We start from the raw sequence: 20,159 nt of genomic DNA, 5'->3' as shown, positions 1-20,159 counted from the left end.
TCAAGATTGTATTTAGACTTTTTCCTCGAAATTTAACGAGTTTAATCTCGCATTATAATGACTTTAATCTCGATATTTAATGAGTTTATTCTCAAGATTGTATTTAGACTTTTTCTCGAAATTTAACGAGTTTAATCTCGCATTATAATGACTTTAATCTCGATATTTAATGAGTTTATTCTCAAGATTGTATTTAGACTTTTTCCTCGAAATTTAACGAGTTTAATCTCGCATTATAATGACTTTAATCTCGAGATGGCTTTATTTTTTTTTATTATTGCTTGGCCCTAATCCTCTTCCGTACATTCGCTTCTTTGTCTGTTCAGATGTAATTTGTAATATCATATTTTCATCAACAGTATGCTTTAATAAAATTGTTTAATTATCGTCTTTTTTGTCTCGTATTCATTATCAACCCTTCACCAACGAACATTTTCGTCAGTGATTTCATTGATGAGTTTAACACTGGTTCTAAGCCACGAATCAAATTAACCAGCACCGAGGTGAATCACAGCTGTACATATTTTCATTTTAAGGAAAAAAATATTTGAAAATCTGACAAAAAGTCAAAAGGTACAGACTGTGTACATACCACCATCTGTAATGAGGGAAGAAATTACAATCCCATGAACCATTGTGAATTGCATAATTAAATTAAAAATAATAGAAAAATACCCTTCATTGATTTAAAGTTGTTGATTATAACCATAAAATCATATATTTAAATATTAATATTTAAAGTACATTGCCTTATATTCAGGTATATTCAAATATACAAGTAGTTTGACAATGTAGGGAGAGCGACTCATGGAAGTGGGCGGTCCCTGCTAAACTCTTTTCCCGAAGGTTTTTTGCCGCAATTGAGTGATTGGTTAATTTTCCTCCTCAGGATTGCGACTAGTTCCTAACCAGGAATTCCGCTATCAAAAACGATTTCAATTCAAAGGGATAGTTCAACCAAAAATTTAAATGTTTTACAATAAATTCTCCTCCTTGCCCATTAGGTGGCCTTATATACGAAGAATGTGAAAGTGAAATTGAAAGTGGAGATTTATAGTAAAAAAAGGACTTAAATATTGATCTGTTTCTCACCCACACCTATCATATTGCTTCTAAATATATGGATTAAACCACTGGAATCATATGGACAACTTTTATGCTGCCTTTATATGCTTTTTGAAGTTTCAAAGTTATGTCTACCATTCACTTGAATTGTATGTAACAACAGAGCTGAAATATTCTTCTAAAAATCTTTGTTTGTGTTCTGCAGATGAAAGAAAGTCATACATGTCTGGGATGGTATGGTGGTGAGTACATGAGAGATGAGTACATTTTGGGTCAACTATCCTTTAAGCTTAAGTGTGTAATTTCTGCTCCACTAGCTTCACCAATTAAAACAGCACAAAAAATTATTATGGTTTTCAAACAGATTCTAGTAAACTCAGCCGTCCTCCATTGGTAGTATAAACAGATAGTCCTGCCCCAAACTCTCACCACTGGTTGAGTAAATGATGCATTGCTGGGCACACAGCCACAGTTTTACACTTCTGTGTGAATCAAACTACAAAAAATGTACTTATAGTTGGTCTCTGCCTATTAAGCTGGGATATGAAAAAAAATATTTTAAAATCAAAACAATTACTCCCATCAGATTTATAAGAAACTTGATGTTGAAGGTTTTCAGTGCTATTTTTTACATTGCATTGCATGCTGTTCCTTTAACTGTGGATGATTATATGCAAACTCTCTTTAACAGTCAAGAACATAGACCATAGATGAAATGCTTGCATTCTGGCACTTACCAGCCACCACTTTAGAGAGAGTGGATCTATGTCATTTTCCATGCTGGTGAGGTAAGGTCGCTGGTTGTGATTGTAGCGTTGGTCAAACCACTCTGACAAATTTGTGTCTGCTACACAAGATTGACAGTTACAGGAAAGAACTCGCCTTGGCTTTGTAACAGGATGTGACTGTGTCTGGCTCTTCGTCTGTATCCTGACAGTGCTTTGAGTGGGTAATATTGCAATTGGTACAACATTGGCCTTCTGAATGGTGTGAGCAGCTATCATTAAAAACAAAATAGCTCCTAGCAGGGCACCTAAGTACAGTTTTTTTCTTAAAATCATGGTTAGAGCAGACTAAACTTCTCCAAAGGAAAATTTCAGCAGATGATTTCAAGGAAACACCTCAAAAGCAGTAGTTGACTTCTGGCTTGACTGTCCTGGCCAAGTGGATAGTGGTTTTATAGTCTTTGACAATTTGCTTTAAATGGAATATTGTGTCTAAAAAGGATCCTGGAACGTCCATTATGTCCATGTTCTATTTGTCCATTTTATGGTTTGTAAACCAAAAGTCCATGGGTAGTCAAAGCATTAGTGGAACACACTTCAAGAGTAAACAGACGGTTGAAGGCTCAATATGGTGAAAAGTTACTCTGTGAGGAGACTGTTTCAACTTCAGCTTCACTTCCTCTCTGTACAGCAGTAGACGTCTCTACATATGCTACAGATCATATCTGAAAAACACACAACAGAACATGAATATTTAAATACATTTTTCATTACTTTTCAGAAATATAATGTCTTAACAATATACTTTGGGGTGAGGTTGGGCGTAATGGCCAAAATTTAGTCACAGTAGGAGTTTAATTCAAGGTAATGGTATACAGTTTATCTTAATATAGTTTTTGTTTTGCTGGGAACTTAACCCCAGAAGTCTGCCAACAGTTACAGATGCAGCCCCTTCGAGTTCTTTACACACACTACAATAAAATTCCACTACAACAAAATTCATTTTCTCATTTCACAGTAAACATAACATGTAAATCATTACATTATTATGGAGGTGGCAGTGAGAGAAGCTGGGTTGTCTCCTCATATTAAGGGTTTTGCACACATTGAATCTTGCTTCGCAAGCAGGATTGCATGCTACCTGTGTCAGTCGCTTGCTTTGTCACGTGAGAAAAGTCGTGGCTTTCTTTCACCGCAGTGGCACAGCAACAGCTGTGCTCGTGGTAAAGTATAAGATGCTTGAGATCGCATCACATAATCTTATCATGGATGTTGTTACACGATGGAACAGCTCAATGGAAATGCTGGAACGCTATCTCGAGCAACAAGCGGCTATAACGTCAGCCCTCTTGAGCACAGAGGTGCGCAAAAATGCCCGTCAACTCGATACTCTGGATAGTGCCGACATCAGTGATGCCGAACAAATAGTAAACCTTCTTAAACCACTAAAAAAAAGTCACCACCGTCCTGTCTAATGAAAAGAGCGCCACCTTGTCACTCTATGTGCCCTTGAAATCCACAATCGAACAGAGCATGATGAGAAATACTCTACAACTATAGCTAACATGAAGACAGCCATCCTGCAAAACCTCTCAAGCAGATACACAAAGGAACAGAATTATCTGCTAGAGATTACTGCCTTGGACCCCAGATTTTTTGATCGTTGCCCCACTAACTCCCTGAACAACGCGAAGAGGTTTTCCTCCGGTTGAAGAACAATTCGAACCAGTTACAGCATGCATGTATGTATTAATAATTGTGTGAGAACCAGTGTATTTGCATTTGTGTGCGCATGTTGGTGTACTGTAACTAAAAATATTGCCTTAGTATTTTACTATTATCAGATGGCCTGACACAGAGACTCTACAAGAATGCAAATTCAGTGAAATCCCAGATGCAGTTTATTGTGCAACTCCGATCCAAATCAGTAATTTCCAGGAGAAAAAAACAGCCATTGACCAGTAAAATAAAAAATAGCACTCCATGTTAAAAAGGTTGCCGACCCCTTGTTTATACTGTTATTCTGCCCAGCCACATTTTAGGGGATGCACCATTTGCTGGTATCAGCATGCAGTTTCAGTTAAGTCAAAAGGTGAACCCATCTTAAGCTTGACTGAAAAATGAAGAGCTACAAAGAATGTATCTTGTCATCTTGTCTCTTCAAAGTCATATTTTTCCTCAGTCATGTTTAACTGATCCAAAAAGAAGGAATGAGCCTTTTCTTAGTTCTTCAGAAACATATTGTGTGTGTGACAGCCACACAAAATGCAACAAGGAAGTTGTAGACTGCCAGAAAAATTGGCAAAACTGTTGCCTCTTGCTGAGACTGCAGGAAAACAGCCAAGCCTCCCTCACACACACACACACCCCCACATCCTTCATAAATAATGTGCTACTCAGCCTGACTGTGTTGGACCAATCTCACTAATACATCGGAATGTGGCCCAACTGCAAGCATTAAGACAACAGCAAATCACTCTTTTGATTGAGTGTCAAACACAGCTACTCCCATCAAGACCTCTGGATTTGACATTGGGTACTTGCAATAGCCTTCTTGATTTACTTAAGCAAGCATCCTTGGAAAAAACACTTTACATTGGAAAAAAAGATGCATGCTGTCTTGCACCAGAGACCACAGCCAAAATTAACTGCAGAGCAGGGCTGCCATTTAATTCTATATAAGAAACAGGAAGTGTTGCTTAAGACTTTTCCTGTCTGTGTGGTAATGTAGCTGTGTCCAGTGGAGCAGGGAGAAGCTGGTAATGGGGTGGGGGAGGTGGGATCAGCTGACGTTCAGCTGATTTTTGAAGAAACATCTCTGCCTGCCAGACAGCTGTCTAACTACAGATCAAACAGAATTACATCTCAGGCCAATGCAACCAAATCCACCTAGTCAGCAAAGCAGCAGCACAGACAAGTCTCCCCCCATTGATTATTCAATGTGAACTATGCTCAAAACGAATGCAAGCAACCTTAAATAACAAAACCTGATGGAGCTGATGGAGGGAGTCAAGCTATCGCTACAATGAAATTAATGCTTTTTTTCATGAAAACTAAAGCAAAAATGATTTAAAAACAAAACAAAAACACAGCAGGAAACATGTTTGTTTACTGATATAAAAACAACAATTAAAATAATCAAAAAACTAAACTAACATAAAATACAAAATTAGATTTCAAACCTTGACAATGTGCTTTCAAATCAATAAACATGAAAGTCCCAATAGATAGTAAATATTGATAGTGACTCAAAAACTAAGTAAAATATATTTTAAAAAAATTAAAAAAACAAAGCAAAAAAAAAAAAAAACCCATAAAAACCCTTTTTAACTTTTCGTACACCATTTGCATTCATGGGTAAATTTTGATCTGACAGAATTCAAGCTTATAAATCATTCATGATGTTTTTCATCTAAAATTATATTGTAAGTCATTAATAAGTTCTTAACTGTTTATGCATGTAAAACGATTGTCATTTTTGGCATATTAACTGACAAATATAAAAGTTCTTATTTATATGCCATTTTTAAAAATAACAAAATGTAGAAATTCTTTGTCATGTAAAAATATACATTAACTAAAGCAAAACCAGTGTGACACATGTGAAGACAACTGTTTCTAAATATAACATAATACACAAGTTATATTAACATCTAATGTGAGAATTACTAGTAATTTTAATGAATTTCCAATTACTTATAATTGCTCAATTCAACTTGATGGACAAAAGTTATGAAACCAATGTATTATTTTCTAATTAAACTTCCTCAAAACAACTGTGCAACTCAAGTATACAACATTAATACTTCTTTACTAAGTTTTTAAGCTAAATATATTCTATTTACTTACATGAATGTTCAATGTTGATGTGTGAGTTTGCTGTAAGCTGGTTTAGCATCAGATAGCTGGTTTAGCTGGACAAATGTCTGACCTCTTTCAAGCGTTTTTAGACTAATAGACTAATATATGCATTAACTTTTACCCTCCTCACACCCCATTTAGATTGTGCATGTTTATAAACAAGAAGCAGCACCAATGAGAGTCAAAAAAGTGTGAGAGAGTATCGTAAAGAGGCTAAATGTCAGTGAAGTGTAAGAAAAAATCGAATTCATAGATGTACAAAAAAATCGATTGCCACAAATACAAAAGATGTAAAACAAAATTTAAAAGGTTGTATCTCTTAAAGAATTTGATAAAAAAATGTATGTGTATTTTCATAGTATTGACAGTCACTTTGTTTGGTTCCCGTACTAAAAACGATGTGGTATTTAAAACTATTATCTACCTCTCCCAGATCAAAAATGACCTGAACGCAATAGGAGGGTTAATACTCAGTATATGAAAAGATATCAAACAACATGCTTTAATAAACATAAAAATGCAACTAGACACTAACACTAAAATAAAAACAAAATATAATAAAAACTAAGACTATTAGTCATGGAGTGTGTTTGCATGCATGTTCTTCTTAGTGAAAACTAATGAAAAGTAAAGAAAATTGAAGAAAAAAACAAAACACATTGAAAATAACATTTAAATAAAAACTAAATTCAGAACTCAAAACTATACTAACCCTGAAATGAACCTGGAACTTTCTCATGCTAATAAGCTGAGGAACAACTAGTCCATTCAGAAAAGTAATCGGAGGAATTTGAACAGCTGTACCACGCTAAAAGAGGTATAAGCTTCCCTATAAGTGCCTTTTTAGCATATTAGGTCCAAGTAATATTGGGAGAGTAATGTGTGTGCTTTTCCTATAGTGTTAAGTTTCCAAATATAGCAACCATTCTCATGACTCAGAATTCAAAATGAAAAGGAAATATCAACGTCCTCATACACAGCCAAGTTACCATGGATCAAGCTGTGACTCAACATATTCAACACTCCAGACTTGTGTGGCTCTGTTCAAAGCCCAGATACAATCTCTGCAATGAGAAACTATTATTGGTGTGTTTGACCAAGAACTGCAGCTGTTATTCCACCAAGCTTTGAGAAACACCCCTGCCTGACCAAATTAATTTGCATACCAATATGTTATAGCACAGAGCCAATAGAACACTCATTTTATTTAACATAGAGGCTCCCCAATGCCTGCCAAACTATTCAGATTTGATTTGTTACAGATCTTTCTTCCCAAACTTTTTGTGTGTGACTATTGTAGTATGCAGCAGGCTTGTAAGGGCAGACAGTTTATTTAGTTGAGAAGAAAATAATTAGTGAAGAATCAAAGCTGTAACTACATATTCAGGATTTTGGGGTGGACAACAAACAATTCCTGAAGAAAATGTGAGTGGTGCTTGCCAGTACAAAACATGCTGCCACAATGCTAGGTGGTTTCTAGGGTATTCTGTGTGGTTGCAAGGAACATAATAATAAGTCTGATTGCTTGGACAAGTAAAAGCACACCTTTTCTCAATAAGCCATGTGAGTTGAGGTATCATTCATGTCTGTATCACATTGCAGGACGAGTTACATGCCAAAAGTTTAATACCATGCTCAAGTCCAATTAAATGAACCAAACAAAAGACATTCCTACAGGTTAGATCAAGTTAAAACAGATCCTTGAGTAAGACTTATCAAGTAACTATTGCAATGATACTTCTGTTGTTTTCGCTATTTTATGCCCTGTTGCTTTGCTTTAGTTCCAGATATTCCAGAGTTTTTGCTGTTTTTGTTTTCTTAACTTTTTATCACTATCTCCAGCGGAATTGCGCTCAAATAGAGGAGTTTCCTCTTACATCAGACTCTGGGATTCCCCCAGTGTACGGGCGCATATACGCAAAGTCGACAGTCGAAATTTTACATTGGTGTTAGGGCTGGGTGGTATACTGACTTTTAAAGATATAGCAATATATTTTCAAATGAGATATAGAATAAGACAATACCGTTTATATATAGATATAGTTTGATGTTGCGTTCCATAACCCGTTTCTTCCGTAAAGCCATGCCAGTGTTTGCATCTCTCCACTCTCACACTCTTTGTGCAACCCCGCCCCCAATCTCCCTCTGCATCTGCACGCAAACCCAGCCCCACTCGCTCACAAGTTCTCCTGCAACATGGAGGGAGACACAGTGCTGGTCCACACTGCCGAAGAAGACTCACCCTGGGTCTCATCAGCTCCCAGGTTTGTGAATCAGTATATCGTGAACATGAATTCGGGTACTGGTGAGGGTACTGATCCAGTGAACATTGGGACACTTGTGACTCAATCAAACGTGACACGTTAACGAGCTTGCCCATTGTAGCGCAGCTGTTATTAATCAGCACCATCGCAGTATAAACAACACTGGGCATTTTCCATACAGAATTTTTGCACCCTTGAAGTGCACTTTGGGTAGGGGATGCCACTCGAAGAGTCGTTCCAAACAAAAGTAAAAAGTGTGTTTTTTAACAAAGGGCCCTTTTACAAGATTTTTAGTGAAGGGTACATTCAAACTGTAATGCCATGCTGAAATTCGCCCACTATCATTCATTTTCGTTGAAGACATTCAAATGTACCATGTTATAGACCTTTTTCACACTCCGTTTTGGAACGCGACAGTAAACGTTTGTAGGGTAAACTTCGACAGCAGGTGAATGGGAGTGAAGGGGAGATCACAGCAAATATTATTTTCACTTACCCATTTGCTCCAAGACCAAAAGAAAAAAATCCAATATTATGTTTGAATGACTTTCCAGAAGAGGTAAAAAAAAAATAGAGAGTGGTGGATTAAGACAGCAAAATGGGAGAAGATGGCAAATTTACTGTCACTCTCTCAGCAGCTGTAATCCAAACCCCCTCGCAGCTGTGGTAATACATTTTTTTAAAACGAATTCCAGGGCAATATAACACAAAGCATAATGTTCTAAATTTACACTCAATATTTAATAAATGTATAATATAAAACAAATTGTGAGATTTACACTAATAAATAAGGCAAAAACTAGAGATGCACCGATTGCAATTTTCTTGGCCGATTTCCGTTTTTTTTTTGCACCTGTGACCTGCCGATACCGATTTTTTCCGATTCCGATTTTCTTTCTAAGAACTATTATTGACCGCATATACAAACAAAATCTACCTTTCTTCAATGCAACATTTTATTTTCATAATAAAATAAATTATTAAACATTACAATTTCCCCCAAACTGCACTAAGATACAGGATCTTCTCTCACTTAAACAACTCTCAAAATAAAGTGCTCTGTGACTGGAAAGAGGTAGAAATAACGATTAACTGCAAATGAGTTGCTTTATAAAACAGATGTCATTTCCCACTATTTTTATAAATGGAGCTTTTTCTCTTTTTTACTCGTCTAACAAAACAATTCCAAAGATCTGAAAAACTCCCGTAATTTGTATGGCCCAAACCACGCTATATGAATAATCACATCAATATATTATTCCAAGGTGGTCCAGTTGCCAGATCTTGAATGAAACGCATCCTACTCACACAATCGACACTTCATACAAATTACAAATCTTTTGTGTCCTCAACCTGGCAACCTAAAACCCATTTGCGCTGTTGATATCTGCGCAGGTAGTAGACGCGGGATGTTAAATCAAGCATCACTGGTAGATGGGAGAGGAAGACTCAGCTTGTGCTCCGGTGAAAAAAAACGAAATATACAAGTACATTTAACAACAGCTGGATGGAAGAATTTAATTTGATATCCCGAAGCCATATCGACAATGCCCACGCCTTTTGTAATGTGTGTCGCACTGATTTTAATATCGGACACGGTGGGAAAAATTACGTTACTCAACACATTAAATCACAACGGCACAATTTGAATAGTATTTAGCATGCCTCTGCCATCCAGCACCCCACTTCCCCTCTTCCGGATTTGTGTACCCAAATGTTGGCAGATAACAGGCTGCGTGTGTGACATGACACGACTTGGGCAGCACGACGTCGGAATGTACCTCATACTCTGTATCGAGGAAATTTATCAGATTTCTGAACCCTCTGTCCTCAACTATGGAGAACAGCTGGTCATCCAGGGCCATGAATTCCATAATTTTCCTCGTAATTGCTTTGGTCTTTTCGCTGCTCATTCCAAGGAATGATAGGAGAGGCTGCTGAATTGTGACTGGCTCTGAGCTCTGGCTAGCTTTAGCCGCTTTCACTTTTTAGCTTCTTTTTTTAAAATGGCCATTTTCAGCTGGGTGATGGTGTTATAAATGTCTAATTAGGTTTGTTGTTCCGAAAGTTATTGTGGTGGTTCCCCCACGGTTTACTTTGGCCTTACAATTATTACACGTTTCAAACTTTATGTATTCTTCACTCACAGTGAATATCTTCCACGCCAATGGCATGTTTACGTGCGGCTGTGACGTTATTGCTTGCGCCGCTGGCAACAAAACGGACCGGCTTGGAATCGGAAAGACGTGAGGCTGACCGGCAGGTTACCGGTCCGGCCGAGCATGCGTAAAATCGGCTAATTCCGGTCCCTGGCTGGTCGATCGGTGCATCTCTAGCGAAAACGCATCATCACAGTCAGGTCTATTAAAACAGACAAATGGCATAAAGAAATAAAAATATAAAGGAGTGTATTTTAAACCTTCTTTTAACAACTTAAATATTTAAAAGATTGTTTCACTTTCATGGTAATTAATAATGAAAGACATTACAAACAATTAATGGATTTCATAGTTTTACACTTGTGCTCGTCATGTAACGGCTTGAGAGACTTCAGAAGACATGAGGACATTTCCGGTAAGGGAACATAGCGAGCAACCATGCTCCCTGGTTTTTACAGTGCATTGTGGGATTTTTTAGGGAGCAAACATAAACTACAGTACAAAGAGTGTATTAAACTTTGTGCTGCTGCTGCGACCCCGGCCGCGAAACCTTCGCAGCCCGAAAAGTTTTCTACCCTGAAACAAAACACGTTGCAAGCTTCATTTACCATCTTAAATGTGGCTTTGACTTACAACTGAACATTTACCCACTTCGTAGAAAACACAGAGATGTACAGTACTGTGCAAAAGTTTTAGGCAATTGTGAAACATTTTGTATAGTGAGGATGTCTTCAAAAGTAATGAAATAAATCATTTTCATTTATCAATTAATGTCATACAAAGTGCAGTAAACATAAAAAAAGCTAAATCAATATTCATTGTGGCCACCTTTGCCTTCAAACAGTTCTCCTAGGTACACCTGGACACGGTTTTTCATGGTTGTTGGCAGAGAGGATGTTCCAAGCTTCTTGGAGAATTCGCCAGAGTTCTTCTATCTATTTAGGCAGTCTCAATTGCTTCCGTCTCTTTATGTAATCTCAGACTGACATGTTCACAATGTTCAGTGGGGGGTTTAGTGGGGGCAATGACATCTGTTGCAGGGCTCCCTGTTCTTCTATTCTATTCTTTTATATTTGCAAAAGTAATGTTTGTGAGTCTAACATGTATATTTCCTATTGACACACTAAAACTGAAAATATACATAACCATCTTAAGACAAATGTTTTTGTGAAACATCTAATGTGCTTAAGACTTAGTACTTAGGCACAATACTGTATATCGCGTATCGCCATTCAGCCTAAAAATAACGAGATATGATTTTTGGATTATGTGCTTTTTCAAATGTACTCTTAGAAATGTTTTATTCTTTCCGCTGTATCTGTTACACACATGCGTGCTCCTCAAAAACATGTAAGATTATGTGTTTACATGGCCAGATAATCTGCGATATCCAGAAGAAATCTGGGTGTGTTAAACTGCTTTCTCTTAATCCCTTAAACAGCATAAGGGAAATGGCATTCTCGTTTACATAATATTTCAGAGCGTTTCTGCAAAAGCCCTGGAATAAAAAGTTTCTTAAGTGCATGTTAACATGGTCAAAGAATTAAAGTCTGCAATGGACTAAAACTTTTGCTTATTTCTTTTTCCCTTTTTTGTGCACATATTCACTTTCCAAGAATATTGGATTTTTTTCAGTAAAATTTTCTTCTCACTGGACTTCAAGTCTCATTCTTTTTTAAACTAAACTGGTCTGGTGTGCGGATTCCACTTCAATTTTTTAACAGTATAACTACATCATATTTTCTTACCCAAAAGGTAAGTTAAAGGAATATTCCAGGTTTCATAAAAGTTAAGATCAATCAACAGCATTTGTGGCATAATGTTGATTACCACAAAAATGTATTTCAACTTGTCTCTACTATTCTTGTAAAATTAGACATAACTTTACACAGAAATGTTTAGTAAGCAATTTTATCACATTAAAATCATGTTAACATGCATACTAGTGCTGCACGATTAATCATATCACAATCGCGATGTCAGTCTGTGCGATTATATTAAATAAATAAGTGCATGTGTGGTCGTGACAGCCCATTCTCTCTGAGAGATGTTTGCCCATTTTCTACACCGCTAATAAAGATGACCAGTCAGTCTCAGTTTAGGAAGTGGCACATGCGGTCATGTCATGTGAGTTTCAGGTGTGAAAGCGTGGAAATCAGGTAAAGATGGATGCCGAGCAGACCGACAATGAAATGGTGGCCAGAAAAAATAACAGATCATAGTATGGAGACGCTCGTCTCTCACCCCCATTGTCTGCAGCTTGCAACGTGTAGCATCATTGATGAGATCATCATGATAAGATCAATCATATGTGAAAAATAAAACTAATATATATATTGGTTTTGGATAGACAAGATTGACAAATGCTTATCAATAATACTCTTATGGCTAAAATGTTTACAGTGTTCATTGGCTAAAATATCAATATGACTAAATGTTACTAAAATATGACTAAAATGTCAACAGTTTTCATTGACTAAAACTACATTAAAAAGCCCAGTAAGCAAACAAAACAAAACACAATTACAGATGTGTTTGCCTGTGTCACACCTTCACAGAGATATAAAGAGACATGATGCACCGTTAGCAAAATGGGATTTCAGAAAATGATCCACACACACTGGACAAAGAGGTACCAGATGTACTAGATTTGGAAATACCAGTTGGTCATTTAAAAAAAAAAAAAAACACAACAACAACAGTTTTAGTGGTTTGAGTGAACCACACTTTTATATCCAGTTTCCTTTTCAAAGGAGTTTATACAAAGTTACATCCTGCTAAAATGTCCCTTATTTTCATGAATATTTGTATATTCTTATAGATATGCAAAGATATTATTATTTAATTTTGTAAAAATATTTTAATTTGAAAACACTGCATTTATAGTTTTTGATGTTGCTAGTTTGTATGTTTGAGTTGAGAAATACACATTTCAGCATTATCAGTAATCTATTTGTGCATTTTCCTTGATAACCAAGCATTATATATATCGCAATCGCATATCGCAATATTAGCCTCAATAATCGCAATATGACATTTTCCCCAAATCGTGCAGCCCTAATGCATACTGTTTTGATCTTATAGCTTCACTTTTGAAACAGTGAGTATTTTAACGTTTGTGGATTGGTTTCCCTTGTACGTGCCTCAATGTAACCCATATTAGTGTCAAAATAGTTTTTGTGGTAATCAACAAATGCTGTCGACTGAACTTCAATCGTATTCAATCTGGAGGAGATTGCACACAAAATTAAGTGTCTCCTAGAAACAACCCTACAGCAACTCACATCTAACTATACACACAAACTAAATAAACAGACACATGTTTACCTAACATTCTGTTACCTAACATTATCAATGTCTGAGATTTTCTTTTTTCATTCTATTGTTAATGCAATGTATTATTATTCCCAATACTTACAGATGTAGTAACACAGTCCTCACCAATTTCAAAACAATGATCAAATTTGCTGAGGTGTTGGGAAATATTATTCTAAAAGATTTGACTTGGAGTCCGGCCAACACTTTTTAACTTGCAGAGGCGTGAGTGGTTTGTTTTGCTCAAGGCATGTTAAAGAGTCAGGCTGCGTTAACACTACAGTGACAGTTTTAAGTGAAGTGTGGACTGCTGAGGGCAGGAGGCTTTCGGGATTTTATGTTATGTATGTTGAGAGAGCTAAGAAATGTGATATTTAATTGTTTGATACATACTGTATGTATTTCTTTCCTGCTTTTGGCCAGAGAACCACAGCACATGCGCTTAACTCTCAATTAAAAAGCATAACCTACAGTGCTGCCCTCATCTATGAATTAGTACACTGGCCAATCAATATTACATTTATAGACCAATAACTCAAGCCAGAAAATGACCAATTTCCAAATTGAAAAGTTTCTTGATAACTTCATTTTACAAACATAAAGTATGGCTTTCCAGGTTCTTTTAGGTTTGCTATTACAGCTTTACTTTTGTAACCATGTTTGGGAATGTCGGCATGATTTTGTCAGCGATATCCGATTAAATGGTCAACCCCCAAGGTCAGTAAATATTTCAGTTTAACTGATTTTGCTTTAACAATTAAATTAATTTATTGAAACACTTAAAACAAAACAAAAAACTTAAAACAAAAGATATTTCTAAATTCAAATTGCACTTTAAATGAAACGAAAAAAGCAATTAAAATTACAAAGTGATTAAAAAATCTTCTATATAACCACCTTAACAAATCCAAATATTTACCATCTCCAACGGCCCCAATTGGCAAGTATCACAACAGGTGAATAATTACTTATAGCCTACAAATTAAGAAATAAAGACAATTATAAATGTAAAGATAATTATAATAATCATCATAATAAATAAGCCTAATAAATTTCCATTTGTTCCCAAAAAATGCTGCCAAATGTGTGTTCTTATCCAATGTGATTGTTTTGCGTTTTGGTAATACAGTTTATGTTGCGTAAAGAAAAGAAAATAGAACTAAATTTTAGATTCAAAGTCAACGTGTCTTGTATTACTTTATGACTTAATAACTTTTGTCTTTGTTTAATATAATGATACCTGTATATATTACTGAACCTGCAGAGTTGTGTTCACAATGTGTAAGGGCAAACTGCTCCGTGGAAATAAAGCAAAACTCACAGCACCTCACGAGATGAACGCAGATCATTTGCAGCATTCTCATAGAAAATGTTGGGACTCATGTATTCAGATACAAGACAAAGGCAGGCCTAACACAGTAGTAAAGCCTGACTGAGGCCCACAAAAACAGTCATAAATCTTACTGATAAAAACCGCGCCAAAATCAAACAAAGGGAGTACAAATCTACAAATCCCAAGAAGTCTTGCTCACTTTACAACTGTGTGAAATTCCAAAGGATCGAACTCTCAACTCCTTTTGGATGAGGCACTCAACAGAACGCACCTCAACTATGATGTCATCAGGAGTAGAAATACCTCGGAAATTGACAATACCTTGCTTCAGGTGACTTCGCTCGCAGTGCATAGACACAGTTGATCGCTGCTCTCAGGTGTTGCCTCGTTGCACAAGGAAGTAACGTGCAACTTGAAACTGCAGCCATAAAATCTTGCCTGACGAGTTGAGATTACATTGTGTTCCACCGAACACTTTAACGGATCCGAAGGAAACCGGCGAGCAATCCGCATCTTCATCCGTTTGCCTGCAGAAGTGAAGAAAGAAGGATCCCCTTCCCTCTTCAATCAAGTTGACGTCGCTGATCGCACAGAATCAGAAGCCGTACCACCCGCCGACAGAGCAAGGAAACTTAATTTTTAACAAAGAGCCATAGGTTAGCAACCCCAGCTATTGTACATTAAACTAATGAACCCTTATAAATCTTCTTTGTCCCTTGACCAGCTATAGCCTACAACATATGCTATGCATAACATATGGAAATAATACAGCAAACGTGTCCTATAGCAACTATACAAAACGAATCAACATGTAGCCTATAATAAGGAGGTACTGGGTAGCTCAGCGAGTAAAGACGCTGACTACCACCCCTGGAGTCCCGAGCTCGAATCCAGCACATGCTGAGTGACTTCAGCCAGGTCTCCTAACCAACCAAATTGGCCTGTTTGCTAGGGAGGGTAGAGTCACATGTGGTAACCTCTTCCTGGTCGCTATAATGTGGTCTGCTCTCGGTGGGGTGCATGGTGAGTTGTGCGTGGATGCCGTGGAGAATAACGCGAAGCCTCTGCATGCACTATGTCTCTTCAGTAAGGCGCTCAACAAGCCATGTGATAAGATGCACAGATTAACGGTCTCAGCAAAGGCACGAGGACTTGGGAAGAAAAAGGGGGGAAAATGTCACTTGTGGGCTGTGTCTCAAAACCAAGTGAGCTGCCTACCTAGACAGCATTTTTGGGCATCATTATTCACCTTATTCAACTCTGCCACTTTTCAACGCTCTGCTCTTCCGATTTTTGTCATCTAACTTCCAGTTTGAATTGAAGCTACTGTGAAGAGTCGATCAAAATGTGTGGGAGCACGAAGTATTTTTCACCAAGAGTTGATGGTGTGAGTCTACATCACCCCTTTAAAAAAAGCTTGTGAGGTGTTTTTTCTCTAAATGTTCGTTTTTTCCGACAGCCCCGGAGGTAAATTGGACCTGGCAGATCACATTCAGACAGCTATGACACACTGCACTTTTTGACGATACCAACATTAAATTGTTATAAGTTTAATTCTGCTTAATTTTTAGGTTTCAACTTAATAATTTGTGTTAAAATGTGTATTTGATATGACATTTCCAACAGTGACAGCTTGTATCTCTGCTTCCAGTTGTTAGGCTTTGACATAACCTGAACACTTTAAAACACTCATGATAGCTTATAACAACTCTATAACCTGTAAATCCAATTCGCTAGATGATTACACTTTGACATCAACACTATAGATATCTATATAGAACCGCTAGACAACTTTTTCAAGATGGCTGCGCGCTTGCTTCTCTGGCGCATAACGTGAATAGGGGCCGTTCAGACCGAACGTGTACTTGCACACACACACACACACACACACACACACATAAAAAAGCAAGACGCAAAACAGAATGTCTCGAAAGGCGCTTTTAAAAGTTTAACCTGCTTTTTTCCAGACACGTGTCTAAAAACGCGGCGCTCCTTGAAAAAAAAACAGAAATAAGCTGCAAAACGGTCAAAAACGTCCGTCAAGAGCTTGGTTACATAGAAAAACTAGTGAAAATTTTTACGGACGTAAAAACGATTCGGTGTGAACGGCTCCTCAGGCGCGAACGAACGGATGCCTAGTAAAACAAAGGCATCTATATCACAATTCTGTATATTTTACGTTTGACAACCAATGAATAAGTTGTGTCATACACTCAAAGACGGTAGTTTTAACTGTTTTCTCAAGTAGTCGACCACAAGTTGAATCTTCGAGGTGGAAACATTTGTATCATCTTGCTCAACTCTAAACAAAGCACTTCACTAATAAGCTTTGTATTACTTTAAAATATAATTGATTTTCATTCCATTAGCTCAATGTTTGGACAAAAAAAGAAAGAGAGCGAAAGAAAGAGAGAACATAACTTAGAGATAGCGGCGCAACTCCGTTACATTGGAGACCGCCTGTTGTCTATAATTCACTCACGCGCATGTACTCACATTGGACTACTTTATTAAGTTGAAAAAGGTTTAGTGTTAGATCACATGCAGCCGCATATAAAAGCGGGATAAGTTTAGGATACTTACCGCCTCAGCTCGACTGTGTTTGTCTAACAGGCAGACCTCCGTGTTGTTTCATGGGACTGAGGAGAAATGATGTCAAGCTTTACGTCCTGCGTCTAAAGTGTGTGTGTGTGTGTGTGTGTGCGTGTGTGTGTGTGCTCCTACATAACCTTTCTGTTTTCCGTTCTTACGCGTAGTTTTTACTGTGGCTACGTGACTAAATAATGTTAATAATCAGTAAAAATAAATAATAACTATATCTAATTGGTAAATTGATTCAAATCACATTCACTCAAAGTCTAAATGTTTTCAAAGGTTGCAAGTGCTATAATACATTTGCAACACATGGACTGTAACATTTATAACTATTATATAGCTAACACAGTAACACTTTAAATGTACGTGCATTTTAATATAGTAAATGTAAAGTGGGGCATTTTCTAGTAATTTGCTTTTACATTGTTTTACTGTAAAATATGATGTCAAATGTCTTAGTCCCACCCACGATATAGGCCTAATTTTAAATAGCTAAAGATCTCTACTACACTAGACAGTGCAAAATACTAAATACAAAGGTGCTATATGTAATATGTTTACTGTACTAAATCATAAAATGACCATAATATTTCATTAGAGAATTAGGAAACATGCTAAGTTCAAATATTGGCTTCTCCGATAACAATGCTCTGAAGTTTCCATTCCGGGCTGGATTTTACGTTTATGTTTTGGCCTGTGTGATCCCGCCCACTGCCCGTTTCCCAATAGTATTGCGACACCCCTGGGTTGCGATTTGAACAAGTTTGCAGGCAAACAACACCGCTCGCTGCAGCCATAACGGTAACGGATTCCACCCAACCTAAAAAGCCTCGTCATCCGTCTAAAAACCACCATGGTAAATGGTCTGCACTTATATAGCGCTTTTTTATTAACCTTAGAGGTTACCAAAGCGCTTTACACTGTGTCCAATCACCCATCCACACTCACATTCACACACCAATGGCAGCTATAAGGCGCTAGACTGCCATTGGGATCAACTCGGGTTCAGTGTCTTGACCAAGAACACTTCGGCATGTGGAGCCGTGTGGGCCGGCAATCGAACCACCAACCCTGCGATTGGTAGCCAACCCGCTCTACCATCTGAGCCACAGCCGCACCATGACCAGAGGCGTAGTAAAACAAAGGTTAAATATTGGAGATGCCTTTGGAAGTTGGGGACAGCTTAAAGCCCAGAAATCCTTTAAAACGGATGCAGAGTTGGCTAATTTGCATGTCAACATTCTGGCAACGCGCATGAGCTTCGAGTCCGAGTCGGTGTAGACAACTCTCCAATATATTTAATTTGGACTGCAGTACCCATTTCAAACACATGTTGTTAATCGTGCATATAGTACCTTTAAAGGTGCACTCAGTAATTATATTATTTACTCCGTCTTGGACACTGACACCTAGAGGCATGGATGCAGAATCATTCAACGCAATAGATTTTTGTTACCAATGCCAGTGTAAAAATTTATTATTCACAGTCAGCCATGAAAATGTTTATGTAAAGTGTCCAGAAATCAAGGCGGTTACTGAGATTTAGCCAGCAGAATTCGGTTGGTCATGTGATCCTAAAATGGCAGCCCCCATTAGGGGACCCTAACCATGTAGAATAAAACAGCTTTTATAAGCTTACTGATATGACTGGAATCTTCATCTCCTGTGATTAATGATTTTATACATATGTTTCAAAACTTTTTAATATGGAAAGAAATGACTGAGGGCACCTTTAAGTGTCACACTTTACCAGTTGTCCCACTTTACAATTGTTTATCTTTGATATGTACACTAAAAGAAATGTTAACATGCAAAATGTGCTTCATGTAGTAGCATCTAAACCGAACAGTAGACGATTGGATTAACATCGCCTGGTTTGACAAATCTGGATTTCTGCTGAGGTACACAAATGGTAGGCCCACTGCCGCCTCAATTATCTGTTCTTGGCTGACAGAAGTGGAACCCAACATGGTCTTCTGCTGTTGTAGCCCATCCGCCTCAAGATTCGACATGTTCTGCATTCTGATGATGCTGTTCTGCTCACTACAATTGTAAAGAGTGGTTATCTGAGTTACTGTAGCCTTTCTGTCAGCTCGAACCAGTCTGGCCATTCTCTGTTGACCTCTCTCATCAAGGCATTTCTGTCCGCAGAACTGGCGCTCACTCGATGTTTTTTGTACCATTCTATACACACTCTAGAGACTGTTGTGCATGAAAATCCCAGGAGATCAGCAGCTACAGAAATACTCAATCCAGCACATCTGGACACAGTCGAAATCATGGAGATCACATTTTTCCCCATTCTGATGGTTGATGCGAATATTAACTGAATCTCCTGACATGTATCTGCATGCTTTTATCATTACACTGCTGCCACATGATTAGCTGCTTAGATAATTGCATGAATAAGTAGATGTACATGTGTACCTAATAAAGTGGCCAGTGAGTGTACATTCTCTCTATACATTGTTGTACATTGTGATTTGGGCAGGGCTTTTGCAAATGGAGCTACAGGAAATGTTGAGATGCAAATCAAATATGAGAGAAACATAAAATCTAATAGTGCTTATCTCGTCGTTTGGCATCCTTCCTGTGTCTGGTTTGTGTGGAATAATGATTGCGGTCTATTGCTTTGTCAGTGCAGCAGTTCCCTGACAGGCCATTGAGGCTGTTCAGAGTGCAGTGTTTACTCAAAATGAATTAGCTTGACATTAATTGATGTGATAAAGGAGCGCAGTGTCCATACAAGTGCACAGAAGACCTTTGTATCTGTGTTATCAGTCCTGTCTCCCAGGGTTGTTTATGCAGGAGGGCATGGTGTACTTTTCCATTTTGGACCTAG

At 37.6% G+C, this 20,159-nt stretch overlaps 1 protein-coding gene across 2 annotated transcripts in view; it reads right to left on the bottom strand.

Moving 5' to 3' along the window:
* Positions 1-18,138, bottom strand: part of LOC127626312 (CMP-N-acetylneuraminate-beta-galactosamide-alpha-2,3-sialyltransferase 2-like) — a 30,719-nt gene extending 12,581 nt beyond the window's left edge. The window contains exons 1-2 of one of the 2 annotated variants that reach the window (XM_052102028.1): positions 17,306-18,138; positions 1,803-2,515 (exon numbers count right to left, since the gene is read on the bottom strand). In XM_052102028.1, coding sequence (XP_051957988.1) covers positions 1,803-2,126 — 324 coding nt within the window. In that variant the 5' untranslated portion in view covers positions 2,127-2,515; positions 17,306-18,138. Of the gene's footprint in view, positions 1-1,802; positions 2,516-13,492; positions 13,515-17,305 lie in introns of those variants that run through there. The other variant, XM_052102029.1, reaches the window with a different exon arrangement.
* Positions 18,139-20,159: the final 2,021 nt, after the last annotated feature.

The sequence above is a fragment of the Xyrauchen texanus genome, chromosome 32 (genome assembly GCF_025860055.1).
Source record: "Xyrauchen texanus isolate HMW12.3.18 chromosome 32, RBS_HiC_50CHRs, whole genome shotgun sequence".
Taxonomy (NCBI): Eukaryota; Metazoa; Chordata; class Actinopteri; order Cypriniformes; family Catostomidae; genus Xyrauchen; species Xyrauchen texanus.
Note: the sequence above shows the minus strand (reverse complement) of the source record. Positions and strands in the feature narration are given on the sequence as shown.